General features: G+C 45.6%; 1 protein-coding gene across 3 annotated transcripts in view; it reads right to left on the bottom strand.

Annotated features, from left to right (window-relative positions):
* The window catches only part of LOC146183771 (uncharacterized), a 51260-nt gene extending 24584 nt beyond the window's left edge, over nt 1-26676 (bottom strand). The window contains exons 1-4 of one of the 3 annotated variants that reach the window (XM_084609195.1): nt 25074-26675; nt 15293-15503; nt 10385-10535; nt 4736-4928 (exon numbers count right to left, since the gene is read on the bottom strand). In XM_084609195.1, the coding sequence (XP_084465321.1) occupies nt 4736-4928; nt 10385-10535; nt 15293-15503; nt 25074-26124 (1606 nt within the window). In that variant the 5' untranslated portion in view covers nt 26125-26675. Of the gene's footprint in view, nt 1-4735; nt 4929-10384; nt 10536-15292; nt 15504-25073 lie in introns of all 3 variants that reach the window. The other 2 variants (XM_084609196.1, XM_084609197.1) reach the window with 2 other exon arrangements.
* Between the last annotated feature and the right edge of the window lie 392 nt (nt 26677-27068).

Consider the following 27068-nt stretch of genomic DNA (forward strand, 5'->3'; position numbering starts at 1 on the left):
AGTGGGTAATGGGATGACAGGAGATACCATCACTTCTTTCAATTCCTCATTTACTGATTGCGCAAGAGCTGAAATGATTTCGTCGGTGTCGACACTAGGTGCCTTGATTTGGCTCCCAGATGAAACTTCCATCTTGACAATGTGGTCAAGTGCCGCTGTTACGGCTCTCGCATCTAGCATGTCGTTCCCTCCGCACATTTGCCTTAGTTTTCCGAAGAGAGCCTCAATGGGGTCGCTATTGAGTTTCTTGGTGAGGACGGAGCCGACACCTTTTCGCAGGAGGTATTCTACCACTTGTACAGTAGACTTCGTGGTGAACAGTAGTGCTTGATATGTTTCTTCGGTGAAAGTGTCCTGCTTTAACGCCCTTGAAGTTTCTTGGATGTTTTTGATATAGCAGGTGAACTCAATTGTAAGCCACTGCAATCGAGTATCACTTGCGTCATTTATTGGTCTCTTTTTACCGCTTCCAGCATAAGTGGTGTCATGAATATCAAACCATTGTTTGATTGTTTTCATGAAATGGATTGTGGAGCTAGCCAGTCTGAATACGTAGAGGGCAGGGTCTCCTTTTGTGTTTTCTTGCAGATGTTCTATTGCTGCGATTACCTGGGGCGAGAATATTTGCACAGCCCGCAGCACATTCATCTTTTCAAAATTTGACGGGTAAACATGCTTCCTGATTAGGTTCCGTGCTGGCTTGACCGTCATTCCTTTCTGGAGCTCGTAAAGTTTTTGGACAAATGCCCCGCTGATGATACCCGAACCATCTGTCAGCTCGCGCTCAAGAAACTGGCTCCGAATGTTTTTTAGCACGTGGCAAGGATCGAAGCTGAGGAAAATCACTCGATCAGGATCGTGTGGATGATTCACCACTGTAGACAGGCAGCCATTGCCCATAAGCTTAAACATAGTGGTGTTCGCAGAATAATTGTCCGTCACGATGCGTACCACCAAAAAGCCGCATGATTCAACGGCAACTATTACTTCCTTTGTCCAAGCAAATAGGTCTCTCCCGCTCAGCTGCTTCGTAAAATAGTACGCGCAGGGAATTTTATAGGAACTGCAGATGCCATTAAGCACAAAGCGAAGGACTCTGTTCGCAAGGATTTCCTTTGAATTGCCGGCAGTGTCACTATTAGGTTTGTCTCGGAAGCCGAACACTGCATCAGATTTTCTGTCATAAATGCATTTGGCTTTGATGCTGTTTGGCTTTGTTCTCCTCCATTTCAGCCCAGCTATCGCTCAAAATATTACAGTAGTGTTCAATTTCAGTTTTGGTCAAATGTTATTTCGGTGTTCCTAACGTTCTTTTTTTTTTAACGCCTAATAGAGCTATAAATAAACGTTAGCATAACCTTTCTATAAATATTTTAACAACATATATCTAATATATGTGCAGCATTATACTAGCGTTCTTGAAAATGATAAAACAACCCTGCACGAGCATGTAGCCTACGTACCATTGGTGACGGTACACAGCTACGCAATACAGCGCGACATACAACTCCTATAGTCACCTCTGAATAAATAGCACAGTCAAAAGTTTTTATATCCATTATTGAGGAGTGTCCCTTGAGTAACAGTGCCGAATGTGTAATAAGCAAAGCATTATACCAAAATAATGGGGCAGCGATTGCTCTCTAAGGCAGGCATTACTGCACAGATAGTTACAAGGAATTATTAGTTCAAAAACATACTAGAAAAAGAAAGAAAATATTGCTAGGAATTAGTGCTTGAAATAGATTCCCTGTTCTTTTTTTTTTCATGAAATAGTTATGATATCATGCAAACATTTCATTAAACCAACGTTTATTTGCAAAATTAAAATAATGTTTATAATACAACATAAAACATTTGCTGGTCTATAAATTATAGCAAAATTGATAACAAAACTTAAAAGCGTTTTTATGTCATGTAAGCATTGTGCAACTTACATTACATTTTTATAAAATTATTTTCATCTTCGGTGCTACATCAATGGTTTCTCATCTAGCGCTGAAAGACAGTTTTGCTATTGTCGCTGTTATGTTTGCCTTGAAGAAGCTTCGATGTGATCACTGCTCATTAATTTTTTTATTCATCTTCTTGTACAGGAAAAAATTCAGAATTGGGAAAAAATTCAGATTAAAATGAACAAAAGTAGATACCATGCCGCAATACATGTCATATGCTTGTCGAACGTTTGCTGAGCGACAGTGTTTTTTTAATATAAAGACTCCATTCACGTGTGTAGCACGTTGACAGGATGCCGCTGCAGCATCTACCTTCTGTAATCTTTCATTTAGGGGCTGCACTCACCACGAAACCCGCGGGCGACAGCGCGAAATCAGGCAAAAGCTACCCGCCGCCACTGAAGCAGATGCGGAGCGAACGGTGAGCAGGTCGCGCCCCTTGCGGCGGCGGAGAGCGTGACTCAAGGAGAAAAATTCCCATTGTTCACGCGGCGATTGAGAAGGCCGTAAGAAAGAGCGCGCGCCCTCTCCCTCGAGACCGGCCATGACTATGCACATCTAGCGAAGCTAGCGCCGGCGGCGGCGCCATCTGGCGCAGCGCAGCGGGGCAGCTACTGCAGTTGCTAGGTGACGCCTCTAAGTCATTCGTGGAGTCGGCGCCGCGGCGGAGGCACTATAGCGAAGGTACGACAATGTGCTGAAGAGGCGAAGCGGCTGACGTAGTGTTGCTTTCGAAAAAAAAAACGGCCTATTGAGCCCTGTGCTTTAACGCGTTGCGCACAGAAGCAGTCAGATCTTTAGCGACACCTCCGCTGCCGCTCAGGCCAAATCAGCCCATACCTCACTGCTAGAAAAAAAAAAGGAACGAAGGGAGAAAAAAAGCGAGCGTGCATACTGCTCTGTGCCTGAACGAGGGCAGCTCCACGCCGTCACTGGTTTGAAACCGCGCAGTCTACGTTGGCTAGCCGCTAGCCTGCCCGCCCCTCACTGCTAAGAAAAAAGAAAGAAGAAAGCGTTCGTGCTGGTGTGTGCTTTGCTCGTACGACGGCTTGACACTTCCCTTCCTCCAGCTGGAAGCTGCGCAGCGCTCCGACTGCCAAGCGCCTCCTTTCATCCTTCCCGCGAATTGTGATTCAGAGACATCTTGTAGCCACCCCATCTTAATCCCTCCATTAGAATAAAAAAAAATAAAACGAGTGACGTAGACCCAATGTCACCTGCCATTATGCACCACACGGAGGAAAAATCAGCCTACAAATGAAATTACTGTACGACATGAGTTTCAAATTAAACATATAAATAGCCCCGCCGTCGGGGTGCAAGTGGTTAGGGCGCTCAATGTCCAAGGATGTGGGATCGAATACCGGCTGCGGCGGCCTCTTTTCATTGGAGGCGAAAAGGAAGGCGCCCGTGGGCTATACGATGTCAGTGCACGTTCAAGAATCCCAGGTAGTCAAAATTGCCGGAGCTCTCCACTACGGTGTCTCTCATAGCCTGAGTTGCTTTGGGACATTAAACCCCCTAACGAAACCAAAATAACCATATAAATAAAAAATTAAGTTTAAAAAAAGAATATCCAAATACAGGCTTAGTATACAGCCGGTGTGCTAGGTAAAATTAGCCAAGATTTTAAAACCACTGCTTGTCCTAGGGGAGTAAGGCTAACCGGCTGCTGTTGGGAGTCGCGGCCAGACCACAACACAATTTTCTGTTACTCAAAGTTTAAACCGTCAATTGAAAAATTGCAGATTGCCTTGGGAAACTCCAGTCTCACATGTCTGCAATGCGATGCGCGATGCCATATACACACATTTTTTGACTACCTAAACATGCCAGTGCAAAAACTACATCGTATTAACGGCGGTCGCCGATAGTGCCTAGCCTGCCACGTCCTAAATCCTCCCAAGGCGGTTTTTAAAAACGCCCATTCGCCATTTTTGGCGTGCACCAGAACAGATAGGGAAGTCCTGTGGCAGAGGATATGGATTTGGGAGGGGTGGCGCGGCATCCACAGGCCAGATCGGCGCCCCCTTCCTGCTGGCGCCCTGAGCGACCCCACTGGTCGCCCACCCCTAAGGCCAACACTGCGCATCCTCTTCTCGATGCAAGTGAGCGGCAGTGGGCGGTCGCGCAGCCGCTCCTGCTGCATTAAGAGCGACCCGAAGACTTCACCAAACTGTATGGGCGCTCACACTTCACAGCCAGTTACAGTTCAGAACCTCTGGGATATGTATACTAATATGGGCAGTATCATTTCACATGTTCCTGTGCACACCGGATTAAAGTGCACTTGAGAATAAGAGACCCTATTACGCACCTTGTCTGTTTTAGTCCCTCTGCCACTGTAAACATCTGCATCTGAGAGGTGTGCGAAAGAAGACCTCCAGAAAAGCTCGACGACCAGATGCCGACGTGGAGCTCTACCTTCCCACAAACCGAATTGCCAACTCGATGCAGTTTACGTTTCCCGAAACGCTGGTCCTGTGTACCAGTCAGGTGCGAAATGAGTTCCTGATCTGCGAATTGCCTGCGCGCCAGTTGTAACTATTTTTTTTTTCTCACACGCCCACGGCTTAGATGCATATACAGAGGGCGGATTTGCCACAAGACGCGCATAATACGAGCAGCGGCGAGGGCATTCCTTCTAGCCCCTTTAGTAGCCCGTACTAACAGAAGGAAAGAACGTTCGCACTACGAGAGAGATGCACTGCGCCAAAAATGAGGCGACGAGCATTATTTGCGTCCCTAGCCCATCGATCAGTGCAGTTAGTGACGCCCACCTGAAACATGACAGCGTGCTGGTGGAGGTCGCCGAACGGTCTGGCGCCGGTCTGCAACTGCCAGAGGACGACGCCCAGGGAGTAGACGTCGGCGCTGAATTCCGGACGCTGGCCTTGCAGTACTTCGGGGGCCATGTACTGCACCGTGCCGCAAACCTGTCCAGGGCGCGGACACAAGCAGGAGGTGCAGGAACTTCGTAAAGAAGACACACGCACGTAATGTGATACCAATCTGCTTGGTGTCGTATTTTGATGGCTCTTTTCTCGTTCTTTTGCCTCTAGCATGTGCCTCTTGCGACTTAAGAAGTGATGGCGTGAGTGCAACATCTCTTGATAGCAGTGCAGCAACTCCGACAAGATTCAAGCAATAGTAAGAAGCACAGAAGATTAAGGTGTGTGCGTGTGCGTATGTGTGTGGGATGAACTATACAGCAGCAAGTAATGGCAAACATTAAAATCATAGAAACATATTTATATGAGAAAAGTAGACAATGCGCATTTCTGTTTCCTTCTGACGAGGTGTAAACTGATGACAGGCGCAAAGCTCGGAGTAACGACTGCAGGACTGCAGTGCCGCCATGTTTTGCGGGTTGAGCGAACTGTAGAAAAACATGCAACCTCACCCTCCTCCGGGTAAAAGAACAGGCATTCAGAGCTCTACTGTGTTTCGTACATACTAGCCCTAACTGTAGGAATCATGTGAACTGAATGTCGAGATCTGCAGCGTTAGAGCATGCCTGTAAGCCCATGTCCACCTACCTTCCATTCTTAAGCAACAGTTATTGTAGAAACCTGAACCGCCCCACAATACCTAACAAACTTCGCAAAAACACCAAACGCAGCTGTTATTATAAAAGGTTTCGAAATAATAGCATGTATGGCGGTCCCAATAGGCTACCGCACTTGAGGTTTACAAAACGCTCCTGCGCCGCTAATGGGCTGGATGTTAGCAACATAAAAAGGCTACCTTCTTCATTTATTCCAGCAGTCTATTCTCCTACCCCGCTTAAGCCATAACTTTGCGAAATAATATATTTCGGGCAGATGACGCCGTCATCGGCACAGTAAGCTGCACTCAAGCTCCCCCATTGGCTTGCTGATCAACATGGTGTTGGTCTGCCTGAGCCATACTGAGTTTGCCGCCTGCGGCCATGAGCTCCATCTGGAGCTGACCCAAGTGATTATCTTAGAGTGTACTTTCATGAAAGATGTCATTGCACTCTGAGTATCAAAATCGCTTATCCAGCCGAGGCGCTTGCGAGAAATGTTGGTCTGTCCCATTAATATATTCATCTGCTCATTTTTTGCACAGATAACTGCTCCACAACGTTTTCCCCCACCCTTGCTGAATATTATAATCGATAATTATATAATTATAGTTCTAAGACAATATCTATTCTTTGACTTTTTCTAGATATGGTGACAGTTATATCAGTGGCAGTGAACCTTTGATTAAAAAAAAACGACAAAAATGTCTCCCCGCGCCATGATCAAACCCTCGCGATGTCAAGGTCGAGAATGACACCGCATTATCAGCCTGAAAACAAATAGAGCGGTAGCCTAGTTACCGAGACCCACAGACACAAAAGAATTCTGGGGTGGTTGCGAGTGGGTAACGTAAATATTTGAACGTTGGATGTCATTGAACGGCAAAATATTTTAATGCGAGTACATTTCTTGCCTCATGAGGGGTGTGACCATAAACTGAACAGAATGTGTCACCACGAGCTGTAAATCATTAGTAAGAATAATAATCACGTCCATGTCATGACTAGAACCATCACCCTTCCATGTCTCAGCCGAGCGTGCTAACTACTACTGAGGGCTATTGTTTTTCTTTATTGTATGGGAAGACTTCCGAAAAAGAGAAAATCAAACAGGTCATGTTTCAACTCACCAGGATGTATAATGCGAGCTTTTCATACCCAGCAATTCCCCACCATTGCAAATGTCAACATTCTGGGAGACACACACAAGCATTGAGATGAGGTAGCCAACTAAGCGGCCCTTCCAGGATTGCATGAAGTCTCCGCAACAAAGTGCACTACTCTCGGAAACCTGACTTCGATGATCGTGGAGATTCGGCACTGCGGCCCATCACTCGGCTCTTCCACAAACTACTCCCATTGCTATAAATAAATCACAAGACACGCAATATTTTTTTCTGAACATGCAAAGACCGTATACTATATGGCTTGTGTTCAATGTCATTCTTAAGCGTTGGCTGTCATATATCCCAGAAGAATGCAGGATCACGCCACTGAATAAAACAATGATCAGTGGTTTCTGGCGTCTTAAACAGGAGGTAATTCACCTGCCATGGCACAACCACCTCTTCAGCGTAAAGCCATACCTTGACAGGGAGAGTTGATGCGCGCAATTTAAAAAAGAACATTTTAGCAGCAGATGGAATATACATGCGCTTAGCGCGATTTAAAACGCTAGCGTCGAGAAACCCCAGATAAGGCTGCCGACACAACTATATAGGAAACATATATTCAGTAAGGACCTAGGTCATCTGCCCCTTGAGTAGATATACAGGCAAATAAAAAAAAAAAGCGAGCACTGAGAAAATTGAAGGTGTCGACAAAGTCCTTAAGGAATTCCCGCAGACTCCTTTCACGCGCTTGTCTAATCGTTGTAAATAAATGGGGCGAATGAGCACTATAGTATCTAATAAGCATACCTACTAAAAGTGGATGGTTTGCCAACTGAAAAAAAAAATGAAAAGCGAAACAAGTTTATACAAGAACAAATGAACAGGGGCCCCAACTATATATCGGAAGAGACTGGCTGTCACAACGCATGGGCTCCCACTGAGAGCACAACAAGCACGCTGCTAATATTTTTCGTTTTCCTGCACCTCTTTTCTCGCACAATGCAGGACATGCGGGACGTAGGAAATCTTTGCAAACAAAATGCTTTGCAGACTTGCGTACGAGAAACACCGAAAATTCACTACCCTTCCAAGCCTGGGTTTCTCGCCTCATAGCCAAGATTTATGAATCCTAATATGCTTCCCTGTGGCACACCTGGTGCAGAGCAACCTCTAGGTAGTGTAGTGAGCTACAATCCCAGCTTATGCCACCAAAAAGACTGCTTCGTACCCCATTGACCCCCCAAAAATCATTTGGATTTGTCTAAATTAAGAGCCGCACCTCATACCTCGTAAACTGTTCAGTCAAATGTAAAGCCTCGAGTGCACTCTTTTTGTCAGAACAAAACGTAACGTCAACAGCATAGTCCAAATCCTCAATTTCACAGTTAGCTAGGGGGAGAACAAATTAACTGCTTTGTTAATGGTGCTTACAGATAGGGGTTCAAGGTGTAGGGACAACAACACAGGCGACAATGGACGACCTTGGCGAAAAGCTTTCGGAGAAAAAGGCTTGAGTGCCTTAAAGCACAGCATTATTGTCATACTCATAGCACAGCCTCATGCCATTGAGAAAAATGTCACTATATTTACATGCTCCGAGATCGCGAACAAGAAATTGTGACGAACGCTTTCGCAAGGTCAGTCTGAATTCGAACTATTTGGTCAGTCTCATCGATAGTCTCGAATACCGAGCATGCAATATAGGTACGGGTCTGCATATTGCGGCCTTTGATACCACAGACTTGGGACGATCCTATAAGTACGGGTCTAATAGCTGCATACGGCCGCGAAGAAAACTAGCCAAAAATTTGTAATCTTATTAAAGAGGAAAATTGGGGCGGTACCTTCAACATCCCTCAACCGATCAGTGTCAGTGTCCATAATTCTCCTTGTCTAGCGTAAAGACTCTCGAGGGCGCGGTGAGAAAGGAAATAAAAAAAAATGATAACAAAAGTGGATAAAGTACGCAAGAAAAAATGAAATGAGGAGAAACAAAAACAAAGTAAAAACAAAAAAATTTAACATATATATAAATAACAAGAAGGTAAAAAGAATGAAACATTGAAAACAGCGATAAAAAGGTACAGTAATGCATAAGTAAATTTGTGCACGTCAGAAAAGCAATGAAACGCGAAGTGAACTCATAACAGTAATAGGCCCGAAACTCGCAATGCTTTCGCATATTCGCACTCAAGGTAACTTAAGTGCTTCCCTGCAAATGTTTGCTCGCAAAGACAGACTGCAGGAGCTGGATTCGGACTTTCTCAGGTCTGCAGTAACGCTCGAAAGTGAACTTCTTTCGAAAGATTGCTTACAGCTGTCACAGTTAAGTACGTTTGTTAATACACATTTTATAGAGCGTAAAAACTTGAGCCCCGATGGAACATGATTACACAAAATGCGCTTTGCAAGCTGAGGTATTCGAAGCTGGATTTGCCCATAAATGGCTCAGTGGTGTTTGTAAGCCCTCTTCAACCCCACCCCTTTACTATAAAAGCTGGTTGCCCAGCCGGGTGGAACTTGTCCCATCCTCGTCCGGTAGTGTGTCTTAGACAAATGACTTCCGATAGCTGAGGCGGATGTCCAAGAGGTCACTCTCTCTTTCTCTACTTTCCTTCCACAATTTCCCCTCTCTTCTCTCCCCTAAATGTGCAGAGGGGATCTCGCTCTCTCCACTTTGCAACCTTTCAAATGAAGTTCGCAAGTGGCGCTGAGGACGCCATGGACGCCATGAACGACATGGAGCTAAGAGAAGCTAACATTCGAATACAAACTTGGTATTGATATCTTCGCAGCTTTGCCACCAAAGTGACCAGTAGCGGCGACACCTATGCAACATTTTTGTTTCTATTTACAAAATTTCTGTCTGCACTAAATGTAGCGTTTGTGTGCTTAGAACGAGGTAATCTAACAATACAGGATGGCACCAGCTCTTCGTCATTTAACTGTTGGCCACGCTTTTAAAGGTATCGCGCGAGCGCTGACTGCTCGGCGCTGCTGCGCCAGAAAAAACAACATAATTATGCGAGACAGAGCGTCGTCTGCTTGGACGTTCTGATTAAATCGACGCCGCCCTTGCCCATAATCGCCTGCAATGTATGCATCCCCAAAAAGCTGCAACCACTTCTGCCATCCGCTATGCAGTACGGTTGATATCTAAAAGAGCACAGATTTCCAGTATAAAAGAAAACCTTCCAAGAAACAAGCTTCAATCGTTACTTACGAATAAATAATTGTAACAGAATTTCGATATAGGCGTAATAAATTATTTAAAGGAAACGTCATAGAAACGGTAGCTCAAGCACAAGATGAGCCTAGCGTCGTGCTTAAAACGTTTCGCGTTTGGTCCCGTCAAGAAAGAAAGAAACCCGCAGCAAACAAAACACGAAGAAAGCGCTCTCATAATGCAACCATAAATCTTTCTTCGCGAAGGCTGCTTCGCACGATGCAGAACAACCAAGCAGATGACGCAGCAGCATAATCGGAGCGCATGCGCATTTCTTCTTTCGCTTTCCGCTCTGCTTCGCCTCGGTACCACCGGGCCGGGCAGTCGGCCCTTGCACGTTGCCATTAAAAAAGTGGCTAACTATACTTACATTTAACGTCTGGTTCATTTGCAGGGAAATTTATGCCACCATTTATCGGCTTCTGGGTTCAATCATTTTGGCGTTATTAGGCAAGGATCTGGTCAGTGTCGCTATGATGGCCATGACACTTGAAAAAGATGTTAAGACAAGCCTGATCGGCGTGGAGAGAGGAATTCAGCCGACCTTGGGCTTGGAACCACGGATAGCACTGCTTCCAAAGTCGGCCAGTTTGCAGTCTCCGTTGTGGACTAGTACGTTGCTTGGCTTGACGTCCAGATGCAGCACGTTGTTTCGATGGCAGTAGTGAAGCGCCGAAGCCATCTGGCGCCCAAACCTGTGGAAAGGTAAGAATGAGACTGCAGTGCAGAAGGAATGCCCTCGCCAGCTTACTTAGAATATGTCACATATTAGTTCATATGTGAAAGGAATGGACGGAACAGGAAGACTTCGACGTTAACCAAAAAAAAAGTTCTATACCTCGATGTTCCCAAAAAGGGTTCATGCAGCAAATCCATGTCAGATTCAAGCATCCTAAGAAGGTACACCTTTCAGGGCAAGGCGCACGCTTTTCGCCTAGCAATTCTACGGAACCGCACTTCAGATATGTGGCCAAAGGGAACCTGACTTATCGCTGCAAGACGTCAAACAGGCGACAGGGTGTCGGACACATGTGCTAGATATTTGCCGCAAAAAGGCGGAAGCCATCATAAGGCCACACCCTTTGCCTACATGATAAATGGGAACGTTATGATAATGTAAGCAGTACGCAGTGTCTCCATTTCCTCGTTTAAGAAGTTCCCGCAGATAATGGGAACTAAGGTTTGGTGGAAATAAGCAGGCAATAAGCAGCAAGAGGGACGTTTAGCGAGGACAGATGTGGTGTTTTGAAGCTAAGCACAGTTACATTTAATGAATTTGGTGGTATTCACAACTATGGCAGGATTTCCACCACCACCACCACCATCATCATCATCATCATCAGAAAAAGAAGAAGCATAACTGCATCTGCCAGAAGACAAAGGAGCTTTCAATGACCCGGCCCACAATTAAGAATATACATTGCTAGCTGCGTCCAAGTTATCCCCTCAAGCTGTCTAAACTCAGCCATTCACCTGACTTGCGGATGTCTTCTTCTAGGCTTTCCCTCTCTTGGAATCCATTAAGATAAGGTTATAGTTCCTGTTCATTTCCTTAGAGATAACGTTAAGGAATTCATTTTTTGTTTACTATGAAAAGTAGTTCTTAGAACGCACACCTGGGTTATGCCGTTCTTTTAATTGGGGGATTTTTTATGAAGAAGTTGGGCCTAAATGGACTCAGGATGTCCGGTTACACACGAAGTCGCTGAATCAGATGCGGATACTTAGTGATGTTAGGTCACGGAGGGTACTGAACCTCCACGTGGTATAGTATGCCCTCTGCAGATCGAATAAGACCCAGATGCAGCAGTGTCTTCTGCTCTATAAAACACTAATTCGCTCCAAACTGGAGTATGCGACTTCAGTCTGGCATCCTTATGACAGTCATATTACTGCTATTGAGATGGTCCAAAATACCTCGGGGCGTTTCATTCTAATTATAACCGCACAGCAAGCATAAGTAGTTTGAAATCAAGTCTTTGCGTGAAATCAATGATCTGTAACTGCTGTACTTGGTGGCAGTTTTCCGGGCTTAATAAAGGGTACCATTACAGCATTCTTCCAAGCCCCAGGTATATTTCCAGCTATCCATATTTTAATAAACACCAGAGCCTGCTCCACAGCTTCAAAGCATATCGTAACGTGCATTATCTAGGCTTCGTGCTCTCTGTTCGCTCTAATTACTGTATTGTAAAAAGTCCTGATGTATTCCTGCTTCAGAGGGAAGTTTTTGCTTTTCTACCACTGCTTTGCTTTGCTTTTTTTTTGGAATGTGTGCGGCTAGTTAGATAAACTTGAGACTTCAGCATATTACTTACCCATTACGTTGGCCTGTTCTGTTAATGATGTCTGCGTGCCAGGTGTTGCCAACATTAGAAATGGGAAGGGTGCATAATTCTCAATGAACTTATTGACCTGTTCCCACATTTTATTTAACGTTATAGAACTTTTATACAAGGAATGTAATTCTGCGATATTTTCCTGCCTCTCGCATGTTCTGCCGTGGCCTACGGAAGATGTCATATGCTTTGGTCGTTTTTTTGCCAGTTTGCATTTTAAAGCGAAAGCCTTTCTAGGCTCATGCAATGAATTCCCGTGAGCGAGATTTGTGCTTGAGATCTGTGCGCAAGATCTGTGAGCGAGATCGGTCATACTCCGCCAGATACCGCGAGATGTGCTCTTTCCTAGCGTTTCTGCCATATGAAATCCCACACTTGAATGCGCGCTAAGGAACGCCACGCGACAGGAGCGATGATGTAGCGTCCAAACTCACACTTTAAAGTCTGACAGATACTGTATCTTTCCTTTCCTGTAAACCAATTATTGTTATATGTAGCACTGCAACGAACGCCGATGAGAGGCAAATGATAGGATAGGAGGGGTTGGCTTACGCGATTCTCCTGTTAAGAGACATCTAAGAGACCTAATTTTTTTTTAGTTAGCCATCATTGATTGTAGAATGCGTGAAAAAACCAAAATTTCACCACGATATTCGATAAGAATTTGTTTTATTGAAGACTTGGCGTAATCATAAGTGAGTAAAAATATGTAATTTTTTGCCCACCATTTCGTGTGTATTTTTTTTTTCTGTGCGGCTTGTTACGTTTGCGGAATGGTTAATTTTGCTGCTTCTGTAAAAATTTCATTTATAGATTCTTTACTTCCTCATAATATCCTTTTCCTTAGTTGGTATTGATTTTAAAAGTAAACAGTCGGCAAGATGAAGTTTCCAGCGTCATAGTTTTGGGGTCATGGTGGATTTAGATGATAACTTTAAAACTGTGATCACTACCTCGAGGGATGTCTAAAATATCAGAAATAAATAATTAAAAACAGATCATGATGAAAAACAAGTAAAAGAACATTTTCACTTAGCTGGGAGAGCAAAATGTGGGTTCTCCAGTATTCTTGAGACATGTTATTCAGAAGTATAAAATCTATGATTTCTCTCTTGGTGTCTGCGCGTTCGGTTCTCCAGAGCGTACAATGCCCGTTAAGAACACCAATTATGAAATATGGCTCCGGCAATTGTTTATTACAATCCAAGTTACGGATTTTAACTGCGAGGTATGGTATGTATGTACAAAAAAGCATATTTTTATTGTTTTGTGGCTGAGAACGTTTGCAGCAAATGCTCAAAACTTTGTTTTTAGCATAATTTTATTTTCCTGAGAGGTCGCTCTGCATCAAGATTTCTACGCCTCCCGAGACTACGTTAGCGTCCTGTAGCTCTGTCTCTTCGAAACGTTTAATATTTTTGGGGATGTTTGTGTGCAGTGGCACAAGGTTTGTTTCCACACAGCCGTGGGTGTCATTGATATACGCATACCCGTAATGTCTGTGAAAAAGTCTCTATAAACCTCTTCAGTTTCACTCTATTCAATATACGAAATATAAAAGGAATTAAAAGTTGATTTCAAGTGCGGTTACTGCAGTTTTTCTTGTTTGCTTTCCTGTCCCTCTAGGTAGTCCCCCTCCCCCCCCCCTCCACCCGCAGCACAGCTGTGCTTGGGGGTGACATTCGTCGCGTCGGAGACGCTGGATGCCCATGGTGAGAGCAGACGAAATAAACTTTCGTCTTACCCTGCTAGGAGGAACCTTGCGGGCTGCCGGAAGGCGTGGTGTCTAGGAAGGCTCTAGGAGCAGGGCGGCACACATAACGGCCTCTCAGCAGAACACCGCGTACGCGACAATGAAATGGGCGAGAGAGAAGAGTAAGCACCTCATACATTTAGTGGTCTCCGCCCACCCTTCATCCGTCAGGCAGAGAGATGGACCAGCGGGTACCGTCATGGGGAAGTTCTCGGTATTAAGGTCACCATCCAGTATTGGCGGCCTGAGTGCACAGAGCAGAGAAACTGGCTTTCGAAGGGGAGCATGGGAAAGCTTTGATTAGTATTTTGGCTGCTTTCCGGCGCGCGCATCGATGTAGCATTTTGCAATGACTATCCCCGATACCTGATCGAAGCTTTGTGCTCATTTGTTTAAAATGTCAGAGGTGCTCTTTGGGAGCAATCGAGTCAAATTTCACTGTACTGCCTTCAAACTATACTATATCAATACATAAAAAATATGCAGCTAGCAACGGATTAAGAATCGGCCTATGCTACCTGACGCGGAGTGGAGAATCTGTTCTAGCCTTCTCATTAGGTTTGCCCGAATAATGCGGAAGGGATGGAGTGCGGTGGGGTGGGATGCCGTCCGGGGATGTTTCCTTTCTTTTCTGTGTGTCAATGTGTGCGAGTCACGCGAGAGCAGTCAATATTGTTATTCGTTGATACGTACAGTATTAAGCTTTTGTTATGTAGGAAGGTTATGAATGATGGAATACCGGTCGCTCATGCACTCTTCCTCAATTCAGGGATTATCATTTCATGTGCAGTTAAGGCTAAACTGTGAAAATATCCTCGCAGTCTTAGCGCCATATAGGTGTCATTAGACTACTGGGAGTGAAAAAAAATTCTCCACTTCAGCGACTCTTTCTGTCTCTTTCTTTTCAAACGCTTCTTCGAGTTAACCTTTTTTGCGTGATTCGGGAGTTCGAGATGAGTTTATAAACACCTGTAGCAGTGCGGCTGGCTTGTTACTGTCCGCGTTACTGGAGTTCCGGAATCCTTGCCAGCGACAGAGCTCCCGCACAGATTGATCCCCACGCGGTCGGCATGGGCTAAGCTTCCTAAAGGGGCTTTAAAGCTTCCGTGCAAATAGCGGCATCTGGCGCCCTTAAGTTGAGATGCCACGCGTCGGGAGAAATGAAATGTTTGCGCACTGCCGATGGGAGGGATACTGAAGATGTAGTAACACGTATGGCAACACGCAACATGGTCTGCTAAAGGTGTCTAATAGCGATTTATGGCAACTCCTATCCTCCCCCCATCTCCTCGTAGCGTAAACAAAGTCTCGGTAGCGGCGGCACCTCGGAAATACGCGGATTCATGGGCTTGCTACTCACCGACAGACGTCTAGCGTGCCCAGCGGACCTCGTTCGTCAAGCAGGTGCTGCAGGGTGTGCGGGCCTCCATACTCCATCACGACGAGGAAACGGCGCGGCTCCAAAGGCGCTACACAGAATGTGCGCACCACGTGCTTGTGCACCAGCTGGGAGGCGTGCTGCTCGTTGGGCGCGTCTACATTGCGAACGTCCTTCACGGCCACCAGGCGCCCTGTAAGTGGGTCAAGAAGTTCTCTAAGCGCCAAGTTAAGGCCACACAATTCAGCTTTTTTTGTCGTAAGGCTTTTGTTGCCTCTAAACGAGCCATGTGGTACGGAGCGGAGCCGTAGTAACAACAGGGAGTCTTGTTTAATGCAGTGGTGAAATACGACCACTATGGTACAGTAGAGTGCAACGTTATACCATTGTCAGACGGGCACTTAGGTTCATCATCATCATCATCAGCCGGACTATACCCACTGTAGGGCGAAGACCTCTGTCATTTTCTTCCAATTAATCCGGTCCTGTGCTGGCTGCATCCACCTGACACCTGCAAATTTCTTAATCTCATCCACCCACCTAATTTTCTGCTGGACCCTACTACGCTTACCTTCCCTCGGAATTCAATTGGTTACTCTTGGAGACCATCGATTATCCTCTCTTCGAACTATATGCCCTGCCCATGCCCATTTCTTGTTCTTAATTTCGACTAGAATATCAGTAACTTTAGTTATTTCTCAGACCCACTATGCACGCTTCCTATCTCTTAACGTGACGCCTACCATTTTCTGTTCCATGGCCCTCTGCGTTGTCCTTAATTCAAGTAGAACCCTAGTAGCCGATATAAAGCCAACTGTGCGTTCGGCCTGTCTTCTGGTACGCAGCAAGCGAGCGCAGCTGATGGCCCACGAGAAAAAGAAGATAAAGAATGTTGAGAAAAGTGCAAATAATTTTCGCACATTAAAAACTCTGCGCAAAGTGTTAGGTTACAAGTCTAAGAATAGCGACTCAGTAGTGCGTTCCACAGCGGTAGCACATAATCGGTTGCATTCACACGTCTTGATAAAAAAAAAGAAAGGAATGTATGTGTTAGCACATTTGGCCTCGCAAATTTAAGATCCATTAATAAGTTCACCTGTGTGCAACATGTGGAGCCAAAGTGTATCGCATGAGAGCATGTACGAGACAGCATCATAAGTCATATTTTTTCTACGCCTAAATACGATGTCCCAACTCAAATGACTGTCAAGAGCATTGACGCTATGAAAGTTAACGAATCGCTTGCTCTCTTCGTTCAGCCTGCATTTTTCGGTTAACTGGAATTCAGCAGATGAGCAATGGGCCTTAGTGGAGCAAGAGCTCTTTTTCATTAAGCTGTAATTAAAGCCCCAAATAATTGAATTGCCTCTTCCTCGTTCGTAAACACTTGTCAAGGGTTAAAATGCACAGGCAGTTATACTGTCTTTTAACAAAAGCTTTCGCTTCATGCCAGGTGCGACTTATAAGCTGCACCGTCTCATAATTTGTAATTTTCTACCGCTATAGTGGCTATGCAAATAGCGCTGGAAGGTTCCAATGTTTCGGCGATGGAGTCGTTCGAGGTCACGTGTGAATATCCGACAAGGAATAAGAAGCAGGATATATAAAAAATATTTATAGTTACAGAATGCAAAGATAGCTCACAATTTGAAACGGAGCCCTTTAAATAAAAGCTTTGTCTTGTGCAGGCTTTTCTCTCTTTTACATGCCTTTTTTGTCGGCCAGAATAATGTTCTTCCAGATTCCATTGTTCTAGTTTCCGCCAAGTCGCCGTGGAATGTACAGCGGTACTCATTTTAATTGAATGTAAGGCAAAGCCGTGACGTGAGTGGCATGAACACAAAAAAGCAGCCTTGCTTTGCACCATCCGCGCAAGGACGAATTTCTTGGCTGCCTCTTGGACTGAACACACTTGTTTTCTGTCGCGGTAGACTTGTCTATTATACGAGACGAAGCTATCGCCGGTCACCGTGAGTTGTGCTCCTTCCGCGCCACTGTGGGTTTGAGCCGGCGGCACGCAACTGCCAAGAAGGTGAGGGTGTGTGAGTGAGGGAGTTTTGAGGAGTTGTGGAAAACCACTCCTTCCAAGACGACTAGAGGGCAGCGTCCTCCTGTAGGCTCGGGCTGAACGGAATTACGAAGGAGCGCAGGAAGCCGGGAGCGGACTGCTGCAAACGGAGGTTACCGAGCACCAACACCTTCGCATGCACACCGAGGCGGTACGTTCGGACTCCGCGCCAGAAGGGACGTTGTTCGGGGTAAGCCGCTGGAACTGCAAAGAGCACGGAGCTCACAATTTCAACCTCACTCAACCTCAGAATCACGCTTAAAGTTTACGTCCAATTTCCTAAGCTCACTAAAGCAATCTTGAGCTAGTTACCAGTCTTGGCTTACAGGTTCTGTAAATTATGCTATCGGGTAAACTTATTGCAGTATCTTCGTTTTTCCCTTAATAGATATACTTTGCAGATAAGGGCTTTAAATATTTCATGTTTGATATCATTACAAAATATTTGATTCGCACGAAGATTATTTAATAGTCGTATTCGTTTCGCATCCAAAAGATTTGGTATTCGCATAGTTCTAAATTTCTCAAACAGGGTTCCGCGGGCTGCTTTTGCGGGTACCACCAGTCCCCACGTGGGACTGCTCCTTCTTCGCGCTGCTTTCCCTGTCCACTTCTTGCGGTGACATGTGTCAACAATGAAGTCAGAACCGAAAACTTTGCGTAGATTATTGGGCGTTTCAAGAACATCGGCAGCTTCAAAGCAATGTGTCGCCGCCGGTGAGTTCATATGTGTCACAAACTCAGTATGCACATTTAGAAGCACGTCGAAGTGGTTATGGGGATGCTAAACACCCTTCGCATTTTCAGCCTAGCATTCTGCACCCGCCCCGCTATTCTCCCGCCCCTAAACTGACGATGTAGATCAATTCTAAATATCCCCACAATACGCCGAAAAAAAAAAACAAAAAACGACGCCACCGGATCAGGCAGCGGCAGATTATTCACTCAAAGCCGTACTAGATAGCATAAAAATTTGCGCACAGTCCAGCCGGCCGAGCGCGCAAATTTAGATAGAGCATTGACCTTGGGGCTGTATTTTTCTACATTCTTGTTCTGCAATTAGAGGTCCGATCTTAAGTGAGACGTGGGGTTTAATTTTAAATAAACACGATTGAAGAAAGCAAGACAACCGAAAAACGGTTGCGGATCTGAACTAAATGGCGGCAAAATCAGAAAAGTTCCTTGGCACAAAGTTGATGGTCCTTGACACAAACATTTGAGAATCCCTGCTTTAAAAACGCAAAATTTCCGTTTTTCTTTGCAGTCGCCTTCTGATGTGCGCGCAAAGCAAAATTGCGATTTATTATTTTCTTTAGGACGTTGTGTGGCTCAGTCCAACCCTGGTCGCACCACATTTCTGTAGAAAGGCGATACTTGCAATCCTTAGGGTGGCAAAGATGCGCATCCTCATCTCTCTTTTCTCATTCCACCAGCCATAAACGCCGGGAGCAAACGATGTAACCAATTGTTACACCTGGCGTGTGATGTAAGCCGGCTCTTGTCTTTTGCAGCGCGGTTCCTTTTCGTTGAGTGGCGGCTGCAGGGATGCCCCAAAAAAGCGACTCAATTGACTCAAATCATGAGCTCCCAAGTGTTCGCTGCAGTTCTGCTTTTCGACAACGCTTTGAGCGATCTGCCATCGTGACCCTCTACCGCACGTGGGCACGGCAGACTTTCGCGTGATGTGACAGTTTACAACTGTATCCTAATGAGTATGCGTAAGATAACACAGGCACGTATTAAAGGTCAGTGATGAAGCGAATACGAGAGTGCATGTACGCGAAAGATTATAAAAAAAAAAAGTTATTGCTAGTGCAAATCTCGGTATTCCATTCGCAATACCTGCTTCAAACATTCTTTCCCAACTTTACTTCTGAATGGAATCAGCGAGATAGTTTCACTGCCCTCCCTAAACTTGTTTTCCCCACGCCTCGATCTGCGACTTTTTCTATAAGTATTAAAATGTTTCTGTTTGCCATGATTATTTTGTTTAGGTTATTGCTTTCTATTGAGCTTTGTATGGTCCTTATATTGTCTCCTTGTTGCCTCTAATATAATCCATCATAATGCGTCCCACAAAGCTAAAATTCCGCATGGGATTGCAGTATGAAATAAATAAATAAATAAGAATATATACATTTTGAGCAAGGGAAACGAGCAAACGGGACCTATTAATGCGCTGTGGTGCCATACCCTTATAGGCGCAGAAATTTCTAACGATTGATGCTGTTGCGAAGGTGGTTTTCACGTTTTTTTTTTATTTTTGCTTTCCTCACGAATGCCTGATATTCACTGATTCCTTGGAAAATTGCAGTAACGAAAGCACCGGATTTTGCATTCTGCAGCCAGGGATCACAATTCGGTCATGCGCATACGAAGCCGCAGCCTAAGAATTCCTCCCCCCCCCCCCCCCCATTTGAAACTCATCGTCTGAAAAGGTACACAGAAATAAGCATTTTTCTACGCAGCAGTGATGGCCAACACCGATCCAGTGTTTTACATCCCGTTTTGCGCTGGCTTGCGTTCGCAAGAGAATTAAGAAACAGTGCAGTGGCCACAGCAGCAAGCGTCTTCGTCGGTCGTCGAACTATGGGTGCGGTTGCACTTGTCAGTGCTCAATTTAAAGTCGGCGAAGAAACATCCAGATAAAGCCGTGAAAGGTGACTATCACAACCTTGGACATCGCAAAAACAGACGCGAGTGGGCACAATCATTTGAGATATATCTTGGCTCATCTTGCCCGACAACGAAAATGATAAGGCTGCGTCTCAGACATAATGAACGTAAATAAAGAGCACCGAATATTTCCTTGCGGCACACGCACAGCGGTGAGGCTTTGAAAGATTTTGCAACAAAATTATACTAGCTACTTATTCCTGAGTTCGAAATTAGATGGGCTTAATGACACCACGCGTTCTTTTTCCTCAAAGATTATTGTGTTTCCTAAACACAGGAAATTTTTTTCGCTTTCATATTTCTTTACATTCGGCCATTATAGTTAGTTTCAGAGTGTAGTGAGCGTCTTTCGCCCTCTCGTCATCAAGCAATTTTCAAATAGCAGAAACACGTTGTGCGACCTGCTGGACCTAAACAGTGCTGCCTATATTTCGCCTCTTCACTGCAGTCATTTTTACTTTGTTGTTTCTTTCTCTCTTGATGTTTCTGCGCTTCTGGGACTTTTTTAATTTTTTAATTTTTTAATTTATTTATTGGCGAATTTATGCTGGCTGTACTCCTAATACGAGCCTGCCTACTTACGCTTACATTCCTGAAGCTGATGCGGACTGGCCTATATGGGCGTATCTTTCGCGCTGGATTTTGAGGAAATAGATTGTTCGTCACACGACTGGACGTCTGGTTTCCCATTTCTTACATAGTAAATCTTCTTCGAGAAGAACCCGGTATACCGAAATATGCAAGGTAAAACATGTGAAAAAAGAAAAACTTCAAGTAAAAAAATAAAAGCCTAAAAGGTTGAATTAACGGGCCTCCATGTCAGCCTCTTAACCAGAGCTTTTGATTCATTTCATTTTTGCTCCTGAATTTTTTTCTGCAAGCTATTACATTTTTCTCGTTTGTTTTTTGTACCATTGATCTCTGATTTCTCCTTCTGTTTCGGACTATTGGTCCAATGTAGGCAAACGCGGCCAATGTGGCCCGCGTGACAACATGCGTTCGAGACAATTGTCACATACAGCTGCAGCTGTTATCCGAGCTAAACATTTGTTTCGTAGTGCTGGATTGTATGCAGGTCACAAATAAGATTATTTCACCTATGAAATGTCGTCATATTATTACAATCTGACCTTCTCATCATGTTGGAGCAAGCAGACTCCGAATCCATTGGTTTACCTATGTTACGTTCCCGCTAAATATAACTGTTTAAATCGGTGCCTCTGCGGAGTTGCTATATACCAGTAGACCAATTTCCACCCGTCGAGCGATATTGCCTTGATCACTATAAAGAGCACCACTATAAACACCACGACTAAGCAACCTAGGATTTCAGAATACGTTGCAAGAGAGCATAAAAAACTGCATGGTGTTGCAATACGAAAGATTTTCGAGCAACGACACAGGAAGAGACACGTTCTAGCGAAGCTAGCAATCGTCTGAGAACGACAGCGGAGTGACAAGGTCGGCCTGCCGCGGGAGTTGAACTGCATCAGGGCTTCCACTACCGAGGAGCGTATACCGGGAACACCACAAATAACGGAGAGAAGGCCGACGCTGTAGAGAAGCGCTTCCAGGAATCACAACACGTGACCTATGAGACGCTGCCGACTACGGGGACGGTGGCGGGATGGTTGGTAACAGTGGTGAACGCGGATAAGAAACGTTTAGCTAGAGGAGTGGCCATAGAAACAGGGAAGATGCGGGGAAGAATTAGCGATAGCTCTCACGATAACGGGCACAATAGCCAGCACTACAGTGTGGCGAAGAATTATATTAAAGGGAGGATCTCTCCTGAAGCACTAAGATTTCTGCGGACCTGTCAAGAAAACAGGTCGATACCAGTTATCTTGACTACCGCGCACGCCTCTCTCACTGCACACGAGGGGGCTCACGAACTGACTCGAGGTCTGACTCTCCGAGCCGGTGTGCCGCCCGGCCCCTTCACTGGATGTGACTTGTTAGTCAGCTTCAGAGAGATTCACCAATACTGCAGAATGGGATGGGCCAAATACCCACCTGCATAACGCGGAGGTCAGGCAGCAACATAGTGTCGCCTGCAAACAAACTCATATCCGAATCTGGTTACTTGCTGCCATTACTATCCTGGACACTACACTGATAGATGTATGTCATGTAAGTACAGTGCTGATCTCAACTATATGTTATGGGAATGCCCACAGGCGCCACATGAAATCCTTAATATTAGGCCCAAGAACGATGGAAGACATATTACTCAGCTCTCAACCACTAGCGGGTGTCCCTTGGGTCCCTGCTAGTGTGTGTCTCTTGTTGGTCGTGTTCTTTCTGTCTGTGTATTTTTTACAGCTAACAAAATGATTCCCCAAAGTCATTACGAACTAGACCTACTTGAAGTTTTAACGAAGTCTCAACCAGACTCAACTACGCCACCGGCATCCAATTATTCATGGTCGTCATCTGGGCGGGAGGCCGAAAGCCCCACCTTTGTCTGACAGAGCTATTCCTTCTATCCATTTCCATGCATACCCTCGATCTCTAGGCCTGGTCTAGGTGCACGCGAACCAGGAGTATAATGTCCACGGAAAGAAACAACTAAAACACTGGCGCAGAATTGACGAGAGAAAAACTGCGCGCTGGCCTGCAGTGTGCGCACTTCTTTTAATGTCTCACATTCTCGTCGAAGTTAAAAAAGTATTAGGCAGCTGATGCGTAGCAAATTTTACAAAGCGTAAACTCTGACAAGGAGCTGAGCGTCTATGTACGCGCTCAAAAAGGTAAATCTAAACAGGAGCTTATTTACACATGACAAAGGGGCACATTACGATGAAGTAAGAAAGGTTCGATCGCTGGTTTCCTACTCAAATCTGAAAATTGTCCTGAACATTATTGAGACTTGCTTTCGCCCTTCAAAGGACAACTCAAAGAGATTATCAAGCATTTTCAGTAGGTTGCGAAATAACGTTCCTCATGTTTCCCTCTCTCTACCACAACCAGCAGTTTTTTTTTTAATAGTGACAAGTATTTGAAAACAGCAAATAAGCAGAAACCGACGCTCAGTGGTCAGGAACGAGTCTTAGCTTGACGCAGCTACAAATCACAAAAAAAAAAAAACTATTGAAAAGACACTGGTACCCGTGTTAAGTGAACCAAGTAGAGATAGAAACAATGAGCCCTTTCATAAAATGCCCGAGACAATATAACTCTCAAGAAACGCCCCTGCTGCGTACTTTTCCGGCGCACTCTCATCGGCCGCTTATCTCGGAACGAGAACCAAACGCGATGCTCAACCGGGAAGGCTCGGTCCCAGCAGCACTCAAGTCGCGAATGAGCGCGCTGTAATCGCGGCGTACTCTGCTGCGCGTGGTATCTCGAAATGCACGGCGGCTTACTCTTCTGTCTAACAAAAAAAAAAAAAGAGGGAAGTGGGAAGAGGGGCTAACTAGAGGCTGCCATGACAAGAAATCTGTGGGTCGGAAAACTTTAATGTACTTGACGCCTTTCGATCACACGAGCGTCCAAAGGTCTGTTTAGTTATGTCGACTAATTATTACATTCGGCAAGTTAATATATGTTGGGAAGTACTTTAAATGCCTTTCGATCACACGAGCGTCCAAAGGTCTGTTTAGTTATGTCGACTAATTATTACATTCGGAAAGTTAGTATATGTTGGGCAGTACGTTAAATAACTTAACACTGACAACATTCACTTGGTTTCACTCAGGTAGGATGGTAGAAAGCGCCAGTTTCTTTTTAATGGCTGGGACAACATGTATGTCTATCTGCAGGGACTGTTGGAACTGGTTGACGACCCAGGCGATGACATCTAATCGCGGTCGCTTCGGGCCACGGGTTTTGGCGAGTCGCAGAAATCAGGGGAGGGATTCACGTGAGGAGGCAGTTCTCTCCAGACGAGAACTTAAAGATTCATTGACCGAACTAACACTGCGCAAATGGTGATGGGGTGAGGATGCCAGCACAATGCATCAGTGGAGATGAACATGTGTATACGTAGCATACTTCAAACGCTTGGTACGAGTCAGCCGGATTACATGGTTAGATGACTACGGATTTATAGATCGCCGATGGAACGACAGGGCAAAATACCCTATGGTGGACTTCACTAAGTTCCAGAGCATTGTGCGCGCAGAGATCTTTTCTTCACGCTTACACGTTGATATTTGCAGGCACTGGTGCGCCTGGTTACGTGTCCTTTCACATCACGTCGTGCTTCTGTCGCACGCAGAACGGTGGGAGCTGTTCATCACACGCAGCAAGGAAAAGGTGCTTCAAGCGCAACATTTACTTCCATAGTATTTGAGCGCATCACTTCCGCTTAAGAACATACACTTTCTCAGTTTGAAGCGTGAAACAAAATAGAACAGTTTACAGCGACAGCCGCGAGTTAACTGAATTCAAATCGATGCCGCCGCCTAGAGACGTGGGGCGTAGGATGCTGGCTACAAAAACCACGCTATGCGATAGCAAATGCCAGCTCCCCCCCCCCCCCCCTCCTATTGGAGGAGGAAAGATACCGCTGGTGGACCCTCAAAAGTTTCGCGGCTTGTGTGCCAAACCAAATGCGAAAACCAGGATGGGCATGCTGCTTTTATGGCTGTAGAGTAGATAAGAACTAATGACTCAGACCCAGCCCCTTAGACATGCCTGGCTTAAGTGCTTGATTGCTGCTCAATGGGGAAAGCAAAGCCGAATCCGGCAACCGGTGTTACGATTAAAAAACAAAGCACAGGTGTATGCGCCAAAGCTCCAAATGGAACTCCTGAAAGTTTCTGTCAGATAGGCTTTTCTTGGTTGGCAACCAAAATTTTGAGATTTCCTTACAAGACAAGAAAGCTACAGAATATTCAACGTGACAAAAGCAGTTCTCCTCAGAAGCAGTTTGATAGAAGCGCAGCGCATATCAATGGTTAAACTCTGATCGAACGAATAATACTGCGTATGCATCCTTCTGAAGATGACATTTTCGCTCACAGCGAGACAATGCTTAGCGCTGTGTTGCGCGCTGTCGCCAGCAAACCATACCTTTAATCTGGACTCCGAAGACTCTTCCGAAGGCCCCTCTCCCAAGACGCTGCAAAGGCAGTCCCTTGCTCGCAGTACAAGATGTTGTTGGTGCTTGGCGCCGGGCACCGTAGTCTTGAACTGATGCCTGTGGGAATGCACAGCGGATGTCCTCTTTATTCGCTGAGATGCAGAACTCGTCCTGGTTGGACGCCTCGACGACGTCCATAAAGAGCTGCTCCAGTGCTAGGATTGAGCTGCCGCTTTTGCTTATGCGGAAGGAAGACTTGAACAGGTCGCCTTCACCGGAAGATCCAGAGCTGACCAAGGAAGCGCGCAGTTGTTCGATATCTGGCGACCACTCAGCCGAGTTCTTCGACAGCGATGTGCCCTTGGAACCAGTTTCGATGTTTCGGCTTTTCGATCGCCCCAACACAAACCGTGACGCCGAAGCTGAGTAAGACCCTTGTGAAGTTTGAGATGGCGACGTTGGTCCTCGACTGCTCTCGTCTTCTTCGATTATGTCGAGCATCTTGAGGGGTGAAAATGGGGACGACAGAAAAACAGATCTTGAAGACGACTTAGTGGAGTTGTCAGGGGTAAAACACATTGCTTGACGGGGATCCGAAATATTGCTGCGCGATATATCCGAGAGCGACTGCGAAATATTAGTGCCTCTCGAGTCGTTGGAACGAACACTGGCAGGACAGGCTGTTGATAACTCAGTTTGCTCTTTCAGGTTGGATGAAGGTAGCTGAGCCACAGCATCAATGTGCTCAGGTGGTAACGCAGGACCAACGTTCTCTAGAATTACGTGGTCAGCATTCCACACAGGGTACTGCTGGCAAGGCCTCTCGGCACGTAGCAGTCCCTCAATGTGCTCATCATCGTCGCCGACTTGTCGCAGCCTTTCTACGTATGAAGGCCACTCTTCAGATTCCAAGATGCTCTTTGCGATGGCGTCCGACAAGGCCAGAGGGCCGACTTCATCATCCTCACCGTGAAGATCGTCATCTTTGTGGCAGAGAGGTTCGGACGAGTCGCGTGTGGTAAGCGGGAATGCTTCAGCCATGACGAGCTGCAACTCACTGCTTCGTTCGTTCGCGGTGTTCAATGAAAGTTCTTCCACGGCGGATCAATGAACAAAGAAATAAAGAACGAGCCTACTTGCGCTTCATAAAATGGCAGTAGTGGTACTCAAGATGGGCCTCTTGCAGGACACATGAGCTCGCTGCATGCACAAGTGGTGAAATCCATCCTAGACCACGCCCCTGACGAGACATACCTGTGAGGCTCCTTCGGGTTAAGCAGGGCTTTCCCAGTGCTAATGGCTTTTCTAGCGTTGACAGACGACTGCATGCTGCTCAGTGTTCACTTCTAGAGCGCAGCTGCGCGCCTCTGGCACTGGTCGATCATTAAAAGATGTAGTAGCCCAGACAAGGAAACAGGCACCGTTCGAACATCAGAAACCTATCGTCATCTGCTCGAGCGGTGTGGCGCCGTTCATACATGCACAGTTCATAACGGAGACCAATGTGAGTGCCCGACGGCGAACTATTTGTTCACACAGTTTGTCGCAGTCATGACCCAACAACGCGGCAGTGTTTGAAGAAATAAATGTTCCCGATTACTTTGTCAGTCAATCTGGCGTCTGTTCTTCCAGAGCAAGCCGCAACTGACGTCACATACGTTTATGCTATGAACGCAGGGCTTTTTAAAGAAGCAAAACATTTCAATGCCTTTTTCTCTTTTGGTTTTTATGCTTTTCCGGTTTTTTTTTTGTCATATCGGATAGCGGTGCTTCAGAACGAAACATCATCAGATGTTTTCAAGCACCCTTTTAATCTGAAAGTAATGCGCTTGCTTTACGCCGCGCGCTTTGTTAAGGTTGCGAGAAGGAAAACGTACTACGATATTTAGTAACCTCACCAGTGGTATAACATATCGAGCAAATAAAGAGCAAGAACTAACAGCCGAAATGAACGTCGTGACTAAGATAACTAAGGCGAAGAAAAC

The sequence above is a fragment of the Amblyomma maculatum genome, chromosome 7 (genome assembly GCF_055883805.1).
Source record: "Amblyomma maculatum isolate TAMU_Amacu chromosome 7, ASM5588380v1, whole genome shotgun sequence".
NCBI lineage: Eukaryota > Metazoa > Arthropoda > Arachnida > Ixodida > Ixodidae > Amblyomma > Amblyomma maculatum.